Raw genomic sequence first — 19748 nt, forward strand, 5'->3', positions numbered from 1 at the left:
AGTTAGAATTACATAATATTGTGTACGTTTATGCATGTCGTGCCGATAGAATGGTCGACCTGAAATCTGCTAATTCCTGCTGGTAAAAAAAACCAGGGAATCATGTCTTGTGCAGCTACTCAAAATAACAGGGCCCTTGCAGCCATCGTGGGCTGTCTTGTGAGTGATGCAGCTGGTAAGTTTCACGTTCATGAATTGTTTGTAATCTCCACTGAAACTAAAAAAAAAAAAATGCTTAGTCACCCCCACTAGCATGACTAGCCCCAGTCAGCTATGGCCGGCCAGCCACTGAATTCTGTCATAGACTGGGCTGGTGCTAGAAGATACCCTCCATGAAAATAACGCCTAATTCTAGTACTAAACGAAAACCTGCATAGCTGCTAGTCCGAGTAACTTGGACCCAACTTATCGCCTTTTTTAACATTTGGACTGACCATGTCCAAATGTTAAAAAAGGCGATAAGTTGGGTCCAAGTTACTCGGACTACATAGCTGCAATGGTCATGATGGTCAATTAGTTCCACTGCAGAAAAAAAAAAAAAAAATTTGCATTCCTAATTTGGGGCCGTATCATAAGTCCGACGCCTAGGTCCGACACCTCATAAGTCCAAAATTTCGGACTCATGAGGCGTCGGACGTATGAGGCATAACATTTATTTATTCCGCCTCATAGGTTCGACGCCTCATAGGTCCTACGCCTCATGAGTCTAACGTCGGAAAAACGAGGCGTTTAATTTGTCGGACCTACGAGGCGTCGTAGCAATGAGGCGACGGACCTATGAGGCTTCAGACTTATGAGGCGTCGGACCTATGAGGTGTCGAACTTATGGGCCTTTATTTGGTTAGGGGATGCGATTTTGTTGGACTTATGAGGCGTCGGACCTACGAAGCGTCAGACTTATGAGCGGACCCCCCTAATTGATTGTGTCAGCATGTTTTTAATTTAATTGGCGTTGGGCGTAATCGGTGGATTTGGCGATTGGTTGATCACACTGTGCTATCGGTCGGTCGTTGCGCCATCGGTCGATAACCTTTTCTTTCTAATTCACGGCTCTGGAGGATTGTTTTGCAAAAGAAAAGGGAAGTAAAGTTTGAGTTTTCCTACAGGATCGATCGATCGTGCAAGTGCATTCCTACGCGATCTAGTGATACCGCAGATCCATCGATCGCACTCAACATTGGCATTTTGTTCAGTTGCTGTGCAGAAAGTTCCATGCATTGCCTGGGGTTTCACAGTAGCATCTATTCATAAAATTTGATACATTTTATTTTGAAACAACCTGACATTATTGTTGTTGTTCGTTGTTTATACAGCCCAACCACTACACTGGATATATAACCTGGGCAAGCTGGACGCCATCGTGGGATCAAATAAAAATTCCCTGGAATTCTGGGAGCCGTCAAAGAACCCGTTTTATCGCATCGAAACGGGACGGGGGACAGCATACGCCGATCAGACCACAGCCCTACTGGAATCACTAGTGGCCTGCGAAGGTAGTATGAACCGTAGGGTTGCAAGCTATAGACCAATCGAAAGTATTGGGGCAGCTTTACTTTTGCCATTGGAGGGGGTCTCGCAAGTGTACAGTTTTTGTTCAAGATGGAGTTTACACTCAATTCAAATATTGTCTGATATTTTGTTCCTTTTGCTCAAACTCATTTTGCAACATGTCCTTCATATCAAAAGAACACCGTCTCTTCTTTTTCTCAAACAGGATTCGACAAGGCCGACTATGGGGAGAGACTCCAGGCGGTATTCGGCCCGGGCACCGACTACGAGAATAACCTGAACAAAGTCTACGTCATGAAGAGCGGGGTTCAATCTAAGTACCCAATCCACGGTCCGTGGAGTCCAAAGGCCATCAAGGACTTCCTGGCCAATCGAGCTGAGGGCAAGGAAAAGACAGGTATAATACAAATCGGACACTTACAAAACATAGTACATTTTGGTCTCCATTTATGAACAAAAGAGGGAGCTCTATGAACCGGTAACTAGATACCAGTGGTGTAAGGGAAGAATGCAAAATTATATCAAGCAGCAAATTGAGGTTGAATTCCGTGGAACTCTGTAAAACCTCCTAACACCTGGAAGTCAACCTTGATGGAGGTTAGGGTTAATTATTTGTAGCTAGGTGGGGGAGGAGGGGGGGGGGGGGGAGGGGTGAGCCCCATGACCCTCTCCATGTGCACTCGATACTTGATACATGATTTCAGTTTTCCTAAACTTTGTTTTTGTTTTTCTGCACACAGGAAGTGAAGTCATGTGCGACATGCATGCCGTGGTTGCCGTGACGCCCGTCGTGGCAATGTACGCTGGCAGGAGCGACATGCTGGAGAAAGTGGAACAGTCCATCGCCGTGGTAACAGTCGTTGAGGAGGCAATCGTTGTCGGTCTAGCCGCTGCCAGGTAATGGAACATTCCGCATTCAGTCATAAGCCCCGCCCACTTAGGCTATGGAATATCCCCTTGCACAGCAAGGGTCTATGCTATGCAAGCAGATTCGGAGATTAGTTATGCAAAACAAGACTGCGTCTTGACCTCGAGATTCTGACCTCAGCGGGCATCAGAGATACAAACATATCTGACCTGAGCCAGTATGGCTCGTCAGGCTGTTATGTATTTCTGTTTTCCTCGGCATGAAACGGCAGAGAATATTTTCCATGCCTGCCAGTCCATTGCAGGTTACTTACCAGCTTTGGTACCCCTGGGTGGAGAGTCTGAGAGAGGCAAGTCGGGGCGAAGTGGCTCGCCCAGGTACACAACCTAGCCAGCAGCAGGATTCAAACCCCTGTCCCTCAGATCATAAGTCACAAACCAAGACAACTTGGCCACACTCTTCTTGGGATTAGAGAAAAGGATATCTACGATCTGGTGAAGAAATAGTTGTTGTGGCGCTTTGCTTGCTTGCTTGCATGCTTGTCACATGCACTCTTCAACTCTTATGCTTTTTTTGTTGTTGATATTTTTGACAGCATAGTTAAACAAAAAAATGAAATCGTGGAAAATATTTCACCATATAGAACCTTTCTCTGTGTTATCAGACATTTTACAAGCCCTAACATTTGTACAAAATCTACCAAATAAATCTGTTTAATTTTGTACTTAGAATCTTGGAACAGTTTATTCTGAATCCCGGCATAGATGGGGACGCGGCTTTGGAAGCTGTTGTGAAAGACCTCGCGAGTCCATCCAGGAACAACCCCAACGATCTCGACCGGGCCGTGATTGGTCAACTGAAGAAGGTGCTGGAAAAGAGGAGTTGGAATCATCGCGAGGCGGCCAAGAAATTCTTCAAGAATAGCTGAGGTAAAAAGGAAAGCTCTACACACACACACACACAAAGAGGCTGGGTTACTTTTCTCGCATTTGATATTTTTGACCCAGGTTCAAATCCAATTTTAGCCGACAGATGTTTCAGTCGCTGCCTTATTCCTGGGCTTTCCCCAGAATAATTATCTGGGATTTTCCCACCTCCTCAAAAATCTCAAAATTCTTTGGCCCAAGCTGTTGTTCCCTTTGCATTTCTGAGAAATCCATAGTTTCTCTCCCAATAATTTCATAATGATGGTATTCAAATTAGAAGTAATAATTTACTGATCTTCGATTTCACTATTCCCTTTTTTCCGTCAGATCTACCCGGGGCCTTCCAGTCAGCCCTGCATTGCTTAGCAAACCACACTGATCTGGCACCAGCCGTACGGACCACCGTGATGGCCGGGGGTTGCAATGCCAGTCGGGCTGGGTTCATCGGAGCTTGCCTTGGGGCACGGGTCAGTAATGATTTGTTGTCATTTTGTCCCTTTTTTTGAAAGGGGAGGGGGATGCTGATTAAATCAGATTATTTGTCGATTGTATCCGACATTCGGTGTTTTAGAATTTGTTATAGCTGCAGAATTGTACTGGGTTATCTCAAGTCGTCACAAGTATTCGCAAGTCATCACAATTAATCACAAGTTATAACAAGTCGTCATAAGTCATCACAAGTCATCACAAATCATAACAAGTCATCACAACTCATCACACGTCATAACAAGTCATAACAAGTCATCACAAGTCATAACAAGTCATCACAAGTCATAACAAGTCATCACAAGTCATCACAAGTCATCACACGTCATCAAACGTCATAACAAGTCATAACAAGTCAAACCAAATGAGGCTTACCAAATGAGGCTTATGATGTTGTGGACATGGATGAGTATCAACGCAACCTACTCCTGAAAGCCCACAAAAGTCCTATTATATCCTGATTTTTGTCCTCTTTTTTTTTGTATCGAATTTTGATCCTATTGTTCTACTTTTTCACCTGGGTCTGCTTGAAAGCCTGCCATTGTGTTCCCGCCCCCTCTCTCTCTGTTGGTGTCTGAAAAATTGTCAGGAGTTTCGTTGTCATATTTTGTCTTGTCAGGAATTTATTTGCAGACAAATTTACGCACACCTTAAGAGAGGAAACACACCAGAGTATAATTATTTCCCAGTGAATAATTTACATATTTTTTTATTGTTTATTGTGACAGAACGGCCTGCAAGGTATACTGGAGATGTGGAAATCAAAGACGCTGGCTTTCCCCAAAATCCTGGAGCTTTCTCAAAAACTAGTGGCGATCAAACTCACAGACTAGTCCAGTCATCAGTGAATTCTGTTTATAGTAACAGCTAGTTGGGTATTACGCGGTGACGTATTTTCACGAGACTGCTGGAGAATCGATGACGAAATCAGAACAAATGCATTCATTGGTGCACTTCTGATTTCTGACGGCTATCTACCAGATTTCGTGAAAATACTTCATATAAGATACCAGCGGCAGTTTGTACTTGTAACTTTATTGTACGTGATTTTGTAATAATCAATAGTGATATCATTGGAAGTGTAATGGATATTCAGACAATATGCAGCTGTGCAATGTTTTTGCAAGTATTTTTGTATTAAAGTGAAAACCATATTGATATAAATTGACATTACATCAGATTTCTGTATTTCTTTGAAGTACATGTACTGTTATACAATTGGAGATAATAGTAGTATTCAGTATATTAAAACAGGGTATTTTCTATTGTAGCTGACTTTACTTTGGAAAAATCCACGATATGTCTTCTCTTCGAAGTATATTTTATGGTAAATAATAATTGTAATGAAAAGTGTAAAACCGGGTATTTTAATATGGCAGAGTACTTCACTTTTCGAAAATCTATGATATTTTCATTTTCGGAAAATGTGATACATGTACATTTGTAATTCTGTTCCTGCAGAAAGAGAAATATGCAGAGGTTTCTTGTTCCTTCTGAAAAGCAAAAACAAGGAAAACACGCACAATCTGTAAAGATATAATTGTCAACATTAAAATTTGGTTGCAAATCAATTTATTTGTTCGTTTGGGAATTTATCATTTTGTCAGTCTATAAAACATTTAGGAATGTGTTTTAGGGACTGTGAGACATCTGTCGTGCAGATTTCAAGCTTATTCAATTTAAGCCAAAAAATTGAAAAGTTGCCAGGGGTTAACCTTGCCTTTTTAAATTTTGTCCAAAAAAAGAGAGAGTTTTTTGCCAAAGACTAAGAAATACCTACTTCAAGATGAGTATATTTTAATATTCAGATTCCCATAATTTTGACAGTTTGGGCAAATTTCATAGATTGATTAGGGGAAAAAAAGATATTATTTTTTTTAATTTTCCAATAAATTTCATACCCTTATTTTAGTTACCCATTTGTAAAGAAAACATTTAGGAATGTTTTAGGGACACTGATGCAACTTCCATGCAAGCAATGAACAATTACATATTTAACCAAAATATTTTAAAAATTGCAAGGGGTTAACCTTACATTTGTAATTACATTTGACCAAAAATAGACTTTTCTTAAAAAAAAAAAAATTGATACAAGAGTAGCCTCATTTTATATTTATACACCCCTAATTTTGAAGATTTGTTTATAACTCTATTTCTTGAGAGAATTTGTAAAAAACATGACTGATTTTCCCCAAAATTCTGATGCAGTAATTCTTTTGAATTACTTATCTGTCCAAAAAATCGAATGGGAATTCAATTAGACATCTTCCGTGCAAGTTTCGAGCAATTTCATTTTTCGGCCAAAATTGGCAACATTTGCAAGGGGTTAACCTTGCCTTTTTGAAGTAAATTTGGTCAAAAAAACGACTTTCCTATAAACGACTCTGAAATACCTCTAGATGCAAGATGAGCATATTCCATAAATCAGATTTGCATAATTTTGATGATTTAAGGCAGACTGAATGGATTCATGAAGAAGATCCTCCTTTTTGGACAATTTTTTTCCCAAACTTTTTGGCCGATTTGTTTAGAAAACATTCAGGATTTTTTTTTTACGAATCCTTAGACATGATACGTACAAGTTTGGAGCACTTTCATTATTGAGCCGAAATTTTTAAAAATGCATGGGTTTACCCTACATTTTAAAATTATATTTGGTCAAAACGGCTTTTCTGCAAATGTTTCCGAAAAACCTCTCCACGGAGATGAGTATATTTTAATATTCAGAATACCTTTTTTTGAGATTTTGGCCTTTTTTTATTCAATACATGTATTCAGATTCTCATATTTTGACATTTTGGCAAATTTAAAGGATTTATTAAGAAATTTCATTTTCCACTAATGTACCCCCAAATATTTGAGGCATTTCTCATTTTTGAAAGGCCGTCCATCCACATTGAGGTGTCTTGGAGAATCCAATGAATCTTCCTTGTTTGTCTCAAGCAATTTCATTTTTTTCAAAATTCCTTTCAGCAAAAAAAAAAAAAAGGGGGGGGGGGCTTAATAACCAAACCTCGCATTTTATCAAAATTATGTCAAATATGGTGTTCTGTAAATAACTCAGGAAAACCATTTGAAGCGAGATAAACATATTGCAATGCTGCACAGCAACACACGACTGACGTCCGTCATAATCTGAACTAAAAACATCCTGGTTTCTTTTGTGCATCTTTTAATACAAATTATATCAAACAGAAACAGAAACGTCTTGCAGTATAAGGAACTTACAAACGATTAACAATTTCACCTTGATGTGTAACTCTGTTCCTAAAACATGTACAAAGGAGAAAAAAACTTCAGCCACGTCTGAAATAATGAAATGAGTCTAGGCAATTCGGCATATTCTTTAAATTTGACTTCAAACATCCTGATTTCCGTTTTGTTCTAGAGGACAAAAAGTAGAGACATCTGTCAAAGTAATGTATGTTGAAGTGATGTATGTTTCCACATCATTTACTGAATGTGCAAAGTAGAATGCTTGTTAAAGTTGAGCTAAAATTGTTACAACCCAACTAAACAAAACCATACCATATTTATGGGCTGCAAGGATTTTATTTAAAATCTAACCATTAACATCTAAAATCAGTGGTCAGAGGATACGATTATTTTTCAGAAATCAGTGAAAACATATTCAGAATTTCTTCCTTGGATGTACGACTGTTGATGTCAAGGTCAAGCCAGCACGTTCAAAGGTAACAAGGTCATTGGACTCACTTGGCAAAGAAAACAATATGAACAAAACCAATGCCGCAGAACTATTAATCTCAAACTTCCAAAAGCTTTGGAAATGTACAAAAATGGTTGTTTTACAGAAAACAATTGGACAAAAAAACCCTGCACATTTAGAAAGAAAAAAAAGCAAAAAAACTAGACCCTGTCTAAGCCAGAATCCTCCACAAAGGATTTTGTAGGATCCTGCACAATCTCTCTGATGGGTTCTGAAGGATCTTGTAGGGTTAGGGGGTTTCAGGATTGCATTATGCCGGCTACCTACTTGTCCCTAGACTCTGTCCAAGCCAGAAACCTCCACAAACACTTTCTGGTGGATTACTAGGGATCTCAGTTGGTCCAGGCCAAAGTCCTTCACAACTCCTCTGTTGGGTTTTGAAGGGTTTGGAAGGATCTTGTAGGGTTAGGGGTTACAGGGTTACATTGTGTCGGCTGTCTGCTTGTCTCTGGACTCTGTCCAGGCCTTGGCGATGGTTCTCTTCATCTCGTCGTCACCCTCATCGTACATCTTCTTCATCATATCCATCATGCCTGTGCCTGCGTCTGGGGCGTTATCTGTCTTTGGCGCACTGTGGACAAAAGGAAAGAGTTTAGGAATACGACAGTGTTGTTAAAGGTATAGTACTTGTGATGGAACGCAGGTCATCAAAAGTCTGTCACACGTCACCCAGTCCCATGTCAAAATCCAGGCATGCAACTTGTAAGTCACAAAAAAGAGGACATTCAAATCTTTCAAAGACTCCGTACAGTGTTTTTGCTATTTTTAATGGCACACATGGGAAGTAAAAAAAAAAAGGAAATCAGCTGATCCGAGGAAAATCTGCATGCCTGAAAATCAAACGCTATCCAAATGAAATGTATCAAAGGCATTTCTTTGTTATTGTTCATCCCATATTACTTGTGAATTACTGATTTGTTATTGACTTGTGATGTACTTGTGATCTATCGCAAATACCTTAGCTACACCATCATCTCGTAGAGGCTGAAGCTACACTCCGATAATAGGACAATTTACAACCTGTTGTCATTATTGTCTTAACAAGAATGTTGCTCGCTAAAAATGTGTACTGCACAAGAATTTGAAGTTAATGAAGAGATTCGACACTTTTCGTGCGGCAACTCAAAATCAAATGTTCAAGTTCATTTTTGTCCGAGCAGGTTTTGTCTCAGTTTGCTCTCTTCAACTTGGACCGTTCAACTGGGAATACTGCCCCCCCCCCCCCCCCCCCCCCCCCCCCCCCCCCCGATCAAGAACACACTTAAAAGGACCAATTTAAGGACCCATTTGCAATCCTTGCTAATGCAAATTTCCCTCTTCAGGAGCAAAACTGTGATGTCATTCAAGGCAATAAACTTCGGTGTCACATCTTTTTCAGCATAAAAAAGTCACCAGGATTTTTGGGGGGTTTGCTGTGGTTACTTCTCTGCTCTTGTTGTTTCAGTACGTCAGTGATACTATGAGAACAGTGTCTGCCCATGTTTTCAATGTGAAGAGAAAAAAACCTAAACTGAAGAGTGTGTTCCTACAGCAACAGCTCCCTCAGTTGTCAGGAAAAGCATGAAACATTTTAAATGTTTAAAATAGTGCACTGTGCACAAGTTAAAGGTGTAGTCCATCACTTGTAAGTTGTGCATTTTGTTCGTTTGAAGCAACAAAAGTGCTCAAAATCTAAACAAGGGTGCTGAACAACTAACCTGATGAAGTTTCAGCTTAGCTTCAGCTGTATATTCCGAGAAAAACAACATTCTAGGATCTCAATTTCAAATCAAAAGTTGCTGAATCATGTTTTGAATCGGGCCTGAATTCAGTGTCCGAGACACGTTCTCACTGAGCCAATTGCAGCTACGCGATGTCGCGCACTGATCCGACGAATTATAGCAACCAGGCGCGCGTGTGCGTCGTGTCAACGCTTGCGCGTGCTTCGCCGAATAAAACAAACAAACTACAAACGGAAATTTCCAACGGTGCTTCTTAAGACGCACCGTTGGAAAGGCCTTCTTTCGTTGATTTCTTCAAAATGACAGCTTGCCAGAAAGAATAATTTCAAAGGGAGTTTAGTCCCATTACTATCTTTCAACCAAATATATTTTTCAACAATAATTACGTCAGTTAATTTTTGGAAAGCTGCAAATGATGGACTCTGGCTTTAAGTCAAATTTTTACCAGAAAGGGATGTCTGATAGTTTAGTTTTATACATTTCAGAGAATTGAAAATTTGCTACAAGTTGGCATCAGTGTAAAACTCATTTCACACATCCTTTTAATAACCTCGCCTTCCTTCTCTTTCAAAATGCATCAGTCTTTGGAGGATTTTGTAGGATTGAGCAAGGCCTGATGCTCTTTGTAAGTTTAGCACAGAGGTGTATTAAAGAGGGATTCAGGAAATTGTCTTGCCAAAAAGCGCACCTGTTTTTCTTGTCTTTGAGTCTCTGTTCCACTTGTGTCAGATAACTCCACTTTCTGCCTTGCTCCTTCTTCTTCAGAAATATCACCACGCTGTCGGTTTTGACCTGAAAACAGAAATTTCTACTGAGTGACTGTTCAGTTTTAAGTCCAATTTATGCTTTACACACAAATCAATGTCACTGCTAAAAGCAAACTTGGCATTGCAAACATGTGTAGCCTATTTCTATTCACTTTCGGCGCTGACATGAATTGCCCTGCAGAGGAACACAATGAGTCTGATGACTCTGATGACCCAGAGTGAATCTCTGACTCAAGATTGAGCACAGGTACTGTGTGTTGTATTCAAGCTCACCTAAGCCAATCACACAACAGGAAAGGGAGAAATTACGGTGCATAGCAGCCAATGAAATCTCGGGTACCGAGAGCAAAACCCTGTCCTCTCTCGTGCGGTCCGGCCTCCACTCCAGCCATATTTGACCTCCTAATTTTGCTACCTCTCATTGTCACGTTCCTAGCTTCTAAAGGAACCCCTTTTTATCACCCCCAGTTCAAATGTTGAATTTGCAAAATGACTGCTCTCAGGCAAAAGTCTGGCTGTTGTCAACTCACCTCCTCAAAAAAATGAATGAACCCATGACGTTATGGCTACTCTCTCTATCTAGGCAGCTCTTTGATCAGGGCACAGTGCTGGAAATGTTTACCTTAAAGTGGCTTTCTTTTGGCAAGATGGCTGCGAGGAGTCCATTTATGACAAGTTGGTGGTTCGAGTCCCTCAGGTCGTGAACTACAAGCTTAAAGGACCTGATTTGAAAGGAAGAAAAAGAGTTACAAAGAGATTTATGAAGGCGTATAAAACAGTGGCGAGACATTTTGGTCAAATGTTGATTGAAAGGATTTCGTCAATTTGTGCTGAAAGGTCTTTCATAGTATTGTCTTCGAATGTAAGCATTATAACCCACATTCAAATTCAGCAAACACACATTCTGTGCAACGTTGTCCTTTCAGTCAAAGTTAGTGACAGTTAAGAACTCCCAGCCTACGTAAAGCAGGATTGAAGCAGGATTGACTGGCTGTGACTGTTTATGTATGTAACTTGATACAGCTTTGACTGCAGGTGATTGATTTAAAAGCCAGCCGTGCCAACTTCTTGCTGTTTTTTGTCTGTTGACTGAATTTGACTAGTAAAAGTGCTTGCTTGAAATATGATCTGACTGTTGGTGACTAGCCTGTGCAAAAGGCATGGCAAGTGAAGACAATTGATTTTGTTGACTGTCTGTGACTATTCAGGTAGCAGGAGGGCTTGTTAAAATCTACAGAATAACTATTTAAAAAAAAACCACCAAAAACTATTTGGATGAAAAAAATCAAATTAGGTTTTGCCCTTCACCGAAGTATACACACTGTATACTCAGTGTGTATAGAGTGAAAGTTGGAAAAAATCACTCGGGTGGGACTCGAACCCACGACCTCCTGCTTTCCAGTGCAGATGTCTTACCACTCGACCACCGAGCTAACGAGATCGGTTGGCTGGTTCGAATCTGATGTACATGGCAGCGGGTACCGCATTAACTATTCATAACACACTGAGTATACTAATTTGATTTACATCACCCCGACGCAAAAATTCCATCTTATGAATGGATGAAAACACTTTTCAGACATTCATGCACATAAACAAATAGCATACTCACACACTGACGCATTATCAATGCTTGAGAGACATATTTCTGTACTAAGAGCATTTATGGAAAGCTGATTAACCGTAACTCCCTAGGCCTTTTTGCTAGGAAGTAGCCTCCATCCTGCAAAATCCTCCAATTGGCCTCATGGAAAAATTGTATATTAGCCTCAATCCTGCAAATTCCTCCATTATTTCTTGAATATGGTCTGTGGAGGGGTCACCACTGCCTGAATCCTGCAAAATCCTGCGGCACTGACTGTCAATATGTTGAGGCTTGGCCAGTGACATCCTGGAGCAGTATGGAGGTTTTCAAGCATAATCCAGGCCTATATTTATGCTTGGCTGAGCAAAAACAACACAAGGTCCGGCCCAAGACCTTGACAAAGTGCATCCTACGAAATCAGTAACGCACTTTTGCCATGTAACCTCAATCCTCCAAATTCCTCCACTTTGGCAAAGAGGATTTTGAAGGATTCAGGGCGGTTAAGGTTAAAGTCACACACTCACTTCTCTTCATATCCCACTGTTACATTTGCCGCCGGGATGGAGCCGACACCGTTCAAAGTGACGTAGAGTTTAACAAACTTTTCCGACTGGTCCCAGCCTGTTGGAAGGAAGGAGAGAGAGGTAGGAGTTGATACGGGAAAAAAGAAGAAAAAGGATGAAGTTAGGATGGGCGGGCGCCGGGTGGTGTAAATCTGTCTTTACAAAATTGGGGGGGGGGGGGGGGGGGGGGATGACTCTGGAAAATCTTGAATTTATGAAACTTGAAAAAAATTTATGAAAATTGGGAGCGGGGGAGGCTGGGTTGGGGGGGGGTCTTGCTTTGGTGGTGGGGGGAGGGCTGGACACCATTTGACACAACGTGGCACTGTACAACTGTAATTTATGAGTGGCTTGGATGTCCGCATTGTTTTTTTTAGATAGTGGATATTTTGCCGGAGGTAATGACGGCAAACTAACGATTACTAAAGGTTTGCCGGCGGCAATCCATATCAACAGAGGGCGCTGTACTCTTTAAAATAGGGCTGAATTATAACATGTATTAAATTCCCACCAAAAGTTGTGTAGCACGTTTGGTGTAATGGTTAAGCAAAGGTTCTAGTAAGCGGGATGACTCGCGTTCGATTCCGACCGCAACACATTTTTAAGGTTTTTTTTACTCATCCCCAAATAAATAAGAATATTCTTCTTTTATTATTTTAACATGTCTCAAACATTTTTTGCAGAGTATTACATTTTCTTTTTCAGATTTGTGGCTCTGGAGGATTTTTTTTAAAGGGAAATAAAGTCCGAAATTATAAAATGGTCTGAATCCCATCTTGTGAATACGAGGTAACAACGATAATTTTGGCATGGAGCCAGACTAAAACTTGTCACCGGAAAATGTTTTAAGTACAAAAAAACAGTAACTGCGCATGTTCAGTGCATATCCGGCAAACTAACGTTTACTAAAGGTTTGCCGTCTCCGGCAAAATATACACTGCCTTTTTTTTATTCACAATTACAATTATTTTTTAGTCCGCTCAATATTCGGGGGGATGGAGATGATCCGATGGCCTTGGGATTTTATGTCCATGCAAGCTGTACCCACCATATGTATTGATTGTTGCTGTGGAGAGCTGCCTAGGCTTCTGTCCCGCCGGAATTGGGCTGGTCGCATCACCCCCTCCGCTCGCCAACACCACCTTTTCTTTCTGTGCAATCTCCGCCTCAATACGACCCTTTTCAATGGACAGCGCCGCCTTGACACGCTGACGCTCTGCCAAGGGAATTAACTTGTTGACCTCTTCCAAGTCTAGTTTCAGCTGCAGAGAAATCACAGTGGGACTCACCAATCACAGTTGCACATTTTCATTTTGTTCCCTCAAAAGTTCTGCAGGATATTACACAGAATCTAGGCTTCTGTTAGTAACCTAATACCTAAAGTTTGCTTCCAAACAAAATTGAAATTGTAAAACCGTCTATATTTCAAAGCAAAAAAACCAACAAAATTCAACTTTTCACCATTGTGATTGGTAATACTAATAGGCCTAGTGGGACTTACCCCCAAAACTATGGGGTTCCTGGCCCCCGCAGCACCAGGAGCCCCTAGCACCATTTACTTGGGGCCCAACTTATCGCCTTTTTAACATTAGGACATGGTCTGTCTGTCGATAGGAGGATAGTTTTTCAGCACTCAAGGTTCCAGTCTACTCAGATAAGTCAGGTAATACTCAGGTTCATATCTTTTTAACATCTTTGCAATGACTGACCTTCATTGAGATAATTAATACATTATATATGATTTAATTCCAGACATGCCAGAGCAATGAAATCACAAGGTGAGGAGAAAACTACAGAACTCGGGGGAAAAAATGTTGCAACCTGATGCCAATTTTTTCTTCATAATATCATCTCAATGCCAATGAAGCCAAGGTCAGTCATTGCAAAAATGATAAGACTGGGAGTGGGACTGATGAGATGAGCGAGAGTGAGATTTGAGAAACACTTCCAATTTTGTTAGGAAATACTTGGAACTTAGTTAGAAGAAAATTTGCTTGACTCTCCATCGACTTTAAATTATAAACAACTGCTGTAGTGGCGTGAGGTTGCAACATTTTTTCCTGGAACTCATTCCCCAAACTGAAACTGTATCCTACCTGTTCAACGTGCGTAACCCCAGCCATGGCTTGTGTGTGTTGTTTTGTAGGCCTACGTATTGTTCCTGTGCAAATAAAAAAGCCGCTCGAGTTCGAACTTCTTTTCAGGCCACTGCAATTCTTCGATTAAGTCAGATTGTACCTCTTTAATTACAATTTATTCACTTCAAAATAGCTAGCGAAAAAAATCTGAATGGTGTACATTAACTCAGTCTTTAACCATGACACTCTGGCGTCAAATTTTGGCGAAAATGTTGGTCGATTTACAGAATTTCCCAGTTCTTTCTCTGACCACGACACTCGTGGGTCCACGATCTGGCACCTAGTTTCCATTACCTCAAGAAACCACCTATATACGTCAGGGTGCATGTTTGACGGACAGCGCCCTCAAGTGAGAATATTCAGCAATGAGTACCGCGGGGTGGCGCTCGTCAACTCCTTCATTATTAAAAAAAAATACAACGTTCTTCAGAATCTCAAAACTCAAATTTGAATCTGCAAAATTTGGTTGTTTCTTTAAAAATCTCAACGACGGATATTTTGACGCGGGAAAATTGCAATCTCGACTTAATTTCGCTTGTGGCCACATTTTTAGCCTACCATTCTTCGGAGATTAATCACTACAAAACCATTGTTTGTTTGTTTCGAGACCGTGTGTAGTGAAATGATTGTCCAAATAAACAAACGGCTCAAATAATTTTTTGGCGAATAAGTCAAATGAAGGCGCAACACATAGCTTCCTGTACCGGTGTTTGCATGTGAAGCTGCCAGTCACTGTTTTTTTTTTGTCGGTCAGACAAAATTGTGAAAGTTTTTCCGAAACCTATTGGACCGTTATATCATTTAAAATGTGTAGGACTTGTGGAATTCATTTTGTCTGGAATCAAACAGTTGGGAAAACACTCGAAACATCTTTGGTCGTAGTGTAACGTCGAAGAAGTGACGTCACATAATAATAATAATAATAATAATAACTGGATTTATACAAGGGCGGATCCAGGGGGGGGGGGCCAAAGGGGGCCATGGCCCCCCCCCCCAAAAAAAAACACGAAACCAATTTTTTTTTTTATGTGACATCGCAATAAAGGCAGGCAATGAGTACACCACCATCTTTTCCTCAAAAAAACATTGGTTAAAGTGGTCAGAAATTGCCTCAGATCGCACCACAGAGCATCTAGAATCCAAAAGTTTTTCGGGGCCCTCAAGCGGGCCCCGAACCCAACGCCGAAATTTTTTTGACCCACTTTTTGGGGGGGACCAAATTTTTTTTTGGCCCCCCAAAAAATTATGTTCTGGATCCGCCCTTGGATTTATAGAGCGCCAAATTGCCAAAGGATACATAGCCCATTACGCCGTCCGCTTCTACACTATGTCCTGTCCGTACATTTAGGACGCAGAAACCCGAAACAATAAATGCGTTTTGAAATCGAATTGTCCAAATCTTATCTATTAATACAAGCTTTCGAAAGAGCAATCGCAGTATAAATAATGCCCATGATAAGATTCAAAGTTTGAACTTAGATTTGCATCCATGGTCAATGATGTAATCTTCCGGCGGTAACATTTTTTTTGGGGGGGGGGAGGGACAAGCAGGGTGGTGGATGCATTATTTTAGTCTTTTTTTCCGGCCATAATTCGTTAGCAGGGAGAAATCCATTCTATAAATTTCCAATATGGCACCAATGTTCCCTGGGGCGGCTTTTTAACGAGCAGGCGCAGGCGGGTCGCATTGCTAGGGGTCCGGAAAATTTTGAAACCTACGATGCTTTCTCCTGCATTCTAAGGCAATTTTAGAACAAATTTAGGAACTTTGGCAGTCCATGTATTATTTTTGACCCAATTTTTGTTTTATAGTATCATAACATGAATCAGCGGCTGAACGAAGGGGGGGGGGGGGGGTTGGAGGGGGAGGGGAGGGGGTTGCAATCCCCAACGCTCCTCAAGATCCGCTACTGAGATGCAGGCCTATAGGCTAATAATAAGCATTGGAGAAGACGTCTGTGATGCAGAATTTCAAGGAATTTGTGGCTGCACAGGACTGAGCTTGCCTCGCAGGGAACCGCTTGTCTGGACCCATCGCCACTCGCAGTACTCAAGCCGATTCGTCCTTGCATTTCCAAAAAAAATAGTACTGCATCGCTTACACCATCCTCACTTACTCCCTCTGTAAAACTGACCATTTACTCATCCGTTCTGCTTTGGATGGCCAACAATTCCAAACCAAAAAAATAGAATTGTAAGAATTCGAGGCTGTCCACTAGACCATGTTGTAAATGATAGTGTGAGGGGATCATTAAGGGTTTATTAAGGAGGGGAGACCGGTGATGAGCGTCGGAGGGAGTACTGGGGGGGGGGGGCGGGAGTTGCAACGAGACAGAATTAAGGCTTCTTTGTACCGATATGTCTGTGATAAAAATATCAATAATGAGCATTGGAAGAGTGTTGGATGATTGAAACATAAAAACAAATAACTGACTGCATAAATGAACCCCCCCCCCACCCAATTATGAAGAAGCACATGTGATTTAGACATTTTCGTCTTTTGGTTGCAAACTGTTCACGAATTTCAAGTTATTTTAAACGTATAATAATTATAATATAACAGTCGATAGTAATATGAAACGGGCCCAGTGATTTTGAATATTGATATGAGATTTTCTTACGTAGTAATAACACCAGTCTGAGAATATTGAGTCAAACTGAGCTTCTGAGTCACCAAGTTGGAAATATCAAGGGCAAAACCATCGATAAAGCGAATCTGTATCACTGTGGGTTAGTTACTAGCCTACGAATTTCACAATGGGACAAAAAATATTGTTGAATTATACAATGTAAATCCACGAGAAATTCACCATGAAATGAAGCTCCCAATCCATACATAAGTTCACAAAATTGAATAAATTAAAATTCTAAACAAAACATGATTACGAAGACTTTTCCTTATAAAGGTGGTGGAAATTAAATTAGAAACGATTTGAAAGCATGTTCACAGGGAAAGAGAGCAAAACAACGAACGAAGTGTTCAACAGATCTTCCCCACTGAATTTGCTTTTGAGAAAAACAAGTATTTTGCAATAAAAAAAGATAAGCCCATAAGCTGACCATAAGCGCGGCTTATGGTCAGCAAAAACAAAGAAATCTTTGCTCAGTTATTTGATATTGTTCTCAGTATGAACGATAAAAAAAACCTAAAATACGTGTACTTGCATAAGAATATATATGAACTTATATAATTTTGCATTATTTGCAGACAGCATAATATATGTTATCCAGGTACCCACCCGCATTATCATAATGGCCGCATAGCGCGGTCATATAACTCGTTTGACCGGTACATAGCGTTCTGCATGCAGTGTCCACCACTGAATTATTGGCCAGACAACCTTGAGACACAATTTGGGCCATTCAGCGAAGGAGCCATAATCGAAAGCAGGAGGGTACACGCATGAAATAGCCCCCAACCTCCCCCTGCAACAATTGATATGCCCCAAACCAGACATGGCATCAACAGTGGCAATGTCTAGCCACCCCCCGCAGAGCTACACAAGCATTACGTAAGGAGTCCAGCCCATAACTCTATGAATATAGCAACAATCGTGTTTCTCATCCAATATCGACGGTTTATTATTTGTTCCTTTCAAGGCTGAAAATTCCGTCCGGGCCTTTTTCCAATTTCATTTAAAGTTAGTTTTGATATACATGCATACATATTTTTAAATTCACATAATATGAAACTAAATACAAAGAGAAGAAAATGACACATCCTTTTTGGTAAAATTTAAGAAACAACAAACCTGATAAAATGGGGGCATGGCATGCAATTTGCTCTAAAATTTTGACGTGTGTCATTTTTTTTCACGAGGAGATCACGGCAAATATACCCAAGTTTTTTTTTAAATGATTGGGTAAACCTCGCTTTGTCGGAAGAACACACACTTACGGTTTCAATCGCCCCGAGTTATGACTTTGTTCATATCGAGATGGCATTATAGGTTCGATTTATCTGCTTCACTTTTTGAACTAGCTACAATGATTAAAAAAAAACCTCTTTGCTGCCCAAACGATTGAAAACAGTTCCAAAGACAAAAGAAACGCTGCAAAACACCGTCCCATTATACTCCTGTTAAATTTCGTTTTAGTACTGTTTAATAAAAGGACAGTTTTTTAGGTTTACGAATAGTAGGGCCTACATACATGTATAATCATAATCAAAACCTATGTTCATGATGCAACGGAGATTTTACATGCATTATCAATTTAAAATCAGGCGCATGAGGCCAAAAAAAGTCTCCGGTTTCTGGCGGGGGGGGGGGGGGGCAATCGCTTGTCAAAAGTGGGGGGGGGGGGGGCATACCTTGATCAGAACTAATGCGAGCGCGAAGCGCGAAGCCCTTGCGCAATACGGCGTGGGGTTCGGGCCCGCTTTAGGGTCCCGAAAAAAATGATACTAGATGCTTTGTGGTGCGACCTGAGGCAATTTCTGACCACTTTAACCAATAGTTTTTTAGCAAAAGATAATAATTTAAACATCATTTTCGAGGTTGAAGTCATTGAATAAGCTATTATATTCTAAGCTAAAGGCAAGGGGCTCTGTGGTGCGATCTGGGGAAATTTCTGAACACCGCTTTAACCAATATTTACTTAGCAGAAAATACATTGTATTACATATAAGGGTCCTGTAAATGAAACACGAGTTCAAAATCGGGGGGGGGGGGGACATTTGATACTGTGTCCCCCATCCTTCAAAAAGGGGGGGGGGGGACATGTCCCCCTGTCCCCCGGGGGCAGACATGTCTCCCTGTCCCCCCTCCCCCGGATTGACGCCCAAGGATTGCGCGTCGGCAAAATTAAACAGTTTTTTTTTCAATGTAAGATGACGTCTCAAAACCGCCAAACTCACTGCTTTGACTGGAATCCTGGTGCTGCACAGATGCATAGGGTTACGATCGAGTATAATGTGTGTGGTCATTATCGTGCTACATAATGACACACGTCGTGAACAAAGCATTGTAGGCCTATCGATCATTATTCACTCGTTGATTTTGTGAAACAAAAAAGGCAAATGTTAACCCGATTTTTACGTAAGAAAATGAAACTAGATCGAAGGCAATATTTTATTCAAACAATGTCTTTTTTAAGCGATTTGTGCAAAATTCCTATCGAAGAATGAATTATCACCTTTAAAAAAAATCTTTAGGCTCTAAAAGTCTTACTTTCCCTTATATTTAAACGCTTGTCAGACGCGCTCTTTACATTGTAAAGAGTGGTTGAATGGGGATATGACTTCCGAAAGTGTAGAAATAATTATTCCTTTTTTTTTTAAATTTACGAATGCGAGGTAAACATGTTGGGATATAACAAAGAACAACGCGTTGGGAAATTGTGATCATTTGCTTTTCGTGCATTTTGTTCGTTTCCAACAATAACACCATTCAAAATTCAAAGAAAAACTTCAAAACCTAACCTGTTGAACTTTCAGCTCAGTGGATATTGCACTTTT

The 19748-nt window shown here is 40.6% G+C and overlaps 2 protein-coding genes across 2 annotated transcripts; one reads left to right on the forward strand and one right to left on the reverse strand.

The window, feature by feature from the left end:
* Positions 1 to 5364, forward strand: LOC119734249 (crystallin J1A-like). The gene is made up of 7 exons (XM_038207624.1): positions 1 to 175; positions 1314 to 1493; positions 1715 to 1906; positions 2250 to 2406; positions 3107 to 3306; positions 3631 to 3770; positions 4518 to 5364. The coding sequence occupies exons 1-5, from the start codon at positions 103 to 105 to the stop codon at positions 3303 to 3305; spliced, it is 801 nt and encodes a 266-aa protein (XP_038063552.1). The 5' UTR covers positions 1 to 102; the 3' UTR covers position 3306; positions 3631 to 3770; positions 4518 to 5364.
* Positions 5365 to 6920: 1556 nt separating this feature from the next.
* LOC119734250 (calcyclin-binding protein-like) lies at positions 6921 to 14587 on the reverse strand. The gene is made up of 6 exons (XM_038207625.1): positions 14249 to 14587; positions 13201 to 13414; positions 12114 to 12210; positions 10627 to 10726; positions 9926 to 10029; positions 6921 to 8087 (listed from the first exon to the last, which is right to left on the reverse strand). The coding sequence occupies exons 1-6, from the start codon at positions 14273 to 14275 to the stop codon at positions 7937 to 7939; spliced, it is 693 nt and encodes a 230-aa protein (XP_038063553.1). The 5' UTR covers positions 14276 to 14587; the 3' UTR covers positions 6921 to 7936.
* Between the last annotated feature and the right edge of the window lie 5161 nt (positions 14588 to 19748).

The sequence above is a fragment of the Patiria miniata genome, unplaced genomic scaffold (genome assembly GCF_015706575.1).
Source record: "Patiria miniata isolate m_02_andy unplaced genomic scaffold, ASM1570657v1 HiC_scaffold_27, whole genome shotgun sequence".
NCBI classification, from domain to species: domain Eukaryota; kingdom Metazoa; phylum Echinodermata; class Asteroidea; order Valvatida; family Asterinidae; genus Patiria; species Patiria miniata.

Excerpts from the sequence above, each read along its gene's own strand:
- LOC119734249 (XM_038207624.1), top strand. The coding sequence starts at position 103 with ATGTCTTGTGCAGCTACTCAAAATAACAGGGCCCTTGCAGCCATCGTG. Across the intron at positions 1,494-1,714 it reads ATCACTAGTGGCCTGCGAAG|GATTCGACAAGGCCGACTAT; the intron begins GTAGTATGAACC and ends TTTCTCAAACAG. Across the intron at positions 2,407-3,106 it reads GTCGGTCTAGCCGCTGCCAG|AATCTTGGAACAGTTTATTC; the intron begins GTAATGGAACAT and ends TTTTGTACTTAG.
- LOC119734250 (XM_038207625.1), bottom strand. The coding sequence starts at position 14,275 with ATGGCTGGGGTTACGCACGTTGAACAG. Across the intron at positions 10,727-12,113 it reads ACAGTGGGATATGAAGAGAA|GTCCTTTAAGCTTGTAGTTC; the intron begins GTGAGTGTGTGA and ends CTTTCAAATCAG. Across the intron at positions 10,030-10,626 it reads CAAAAGAAAGCCACTTTAAG|GTCAAAACCGACAGCGTGGT; the intron begins GTAAACATTTCC and ends TTCTGTTTTCAG.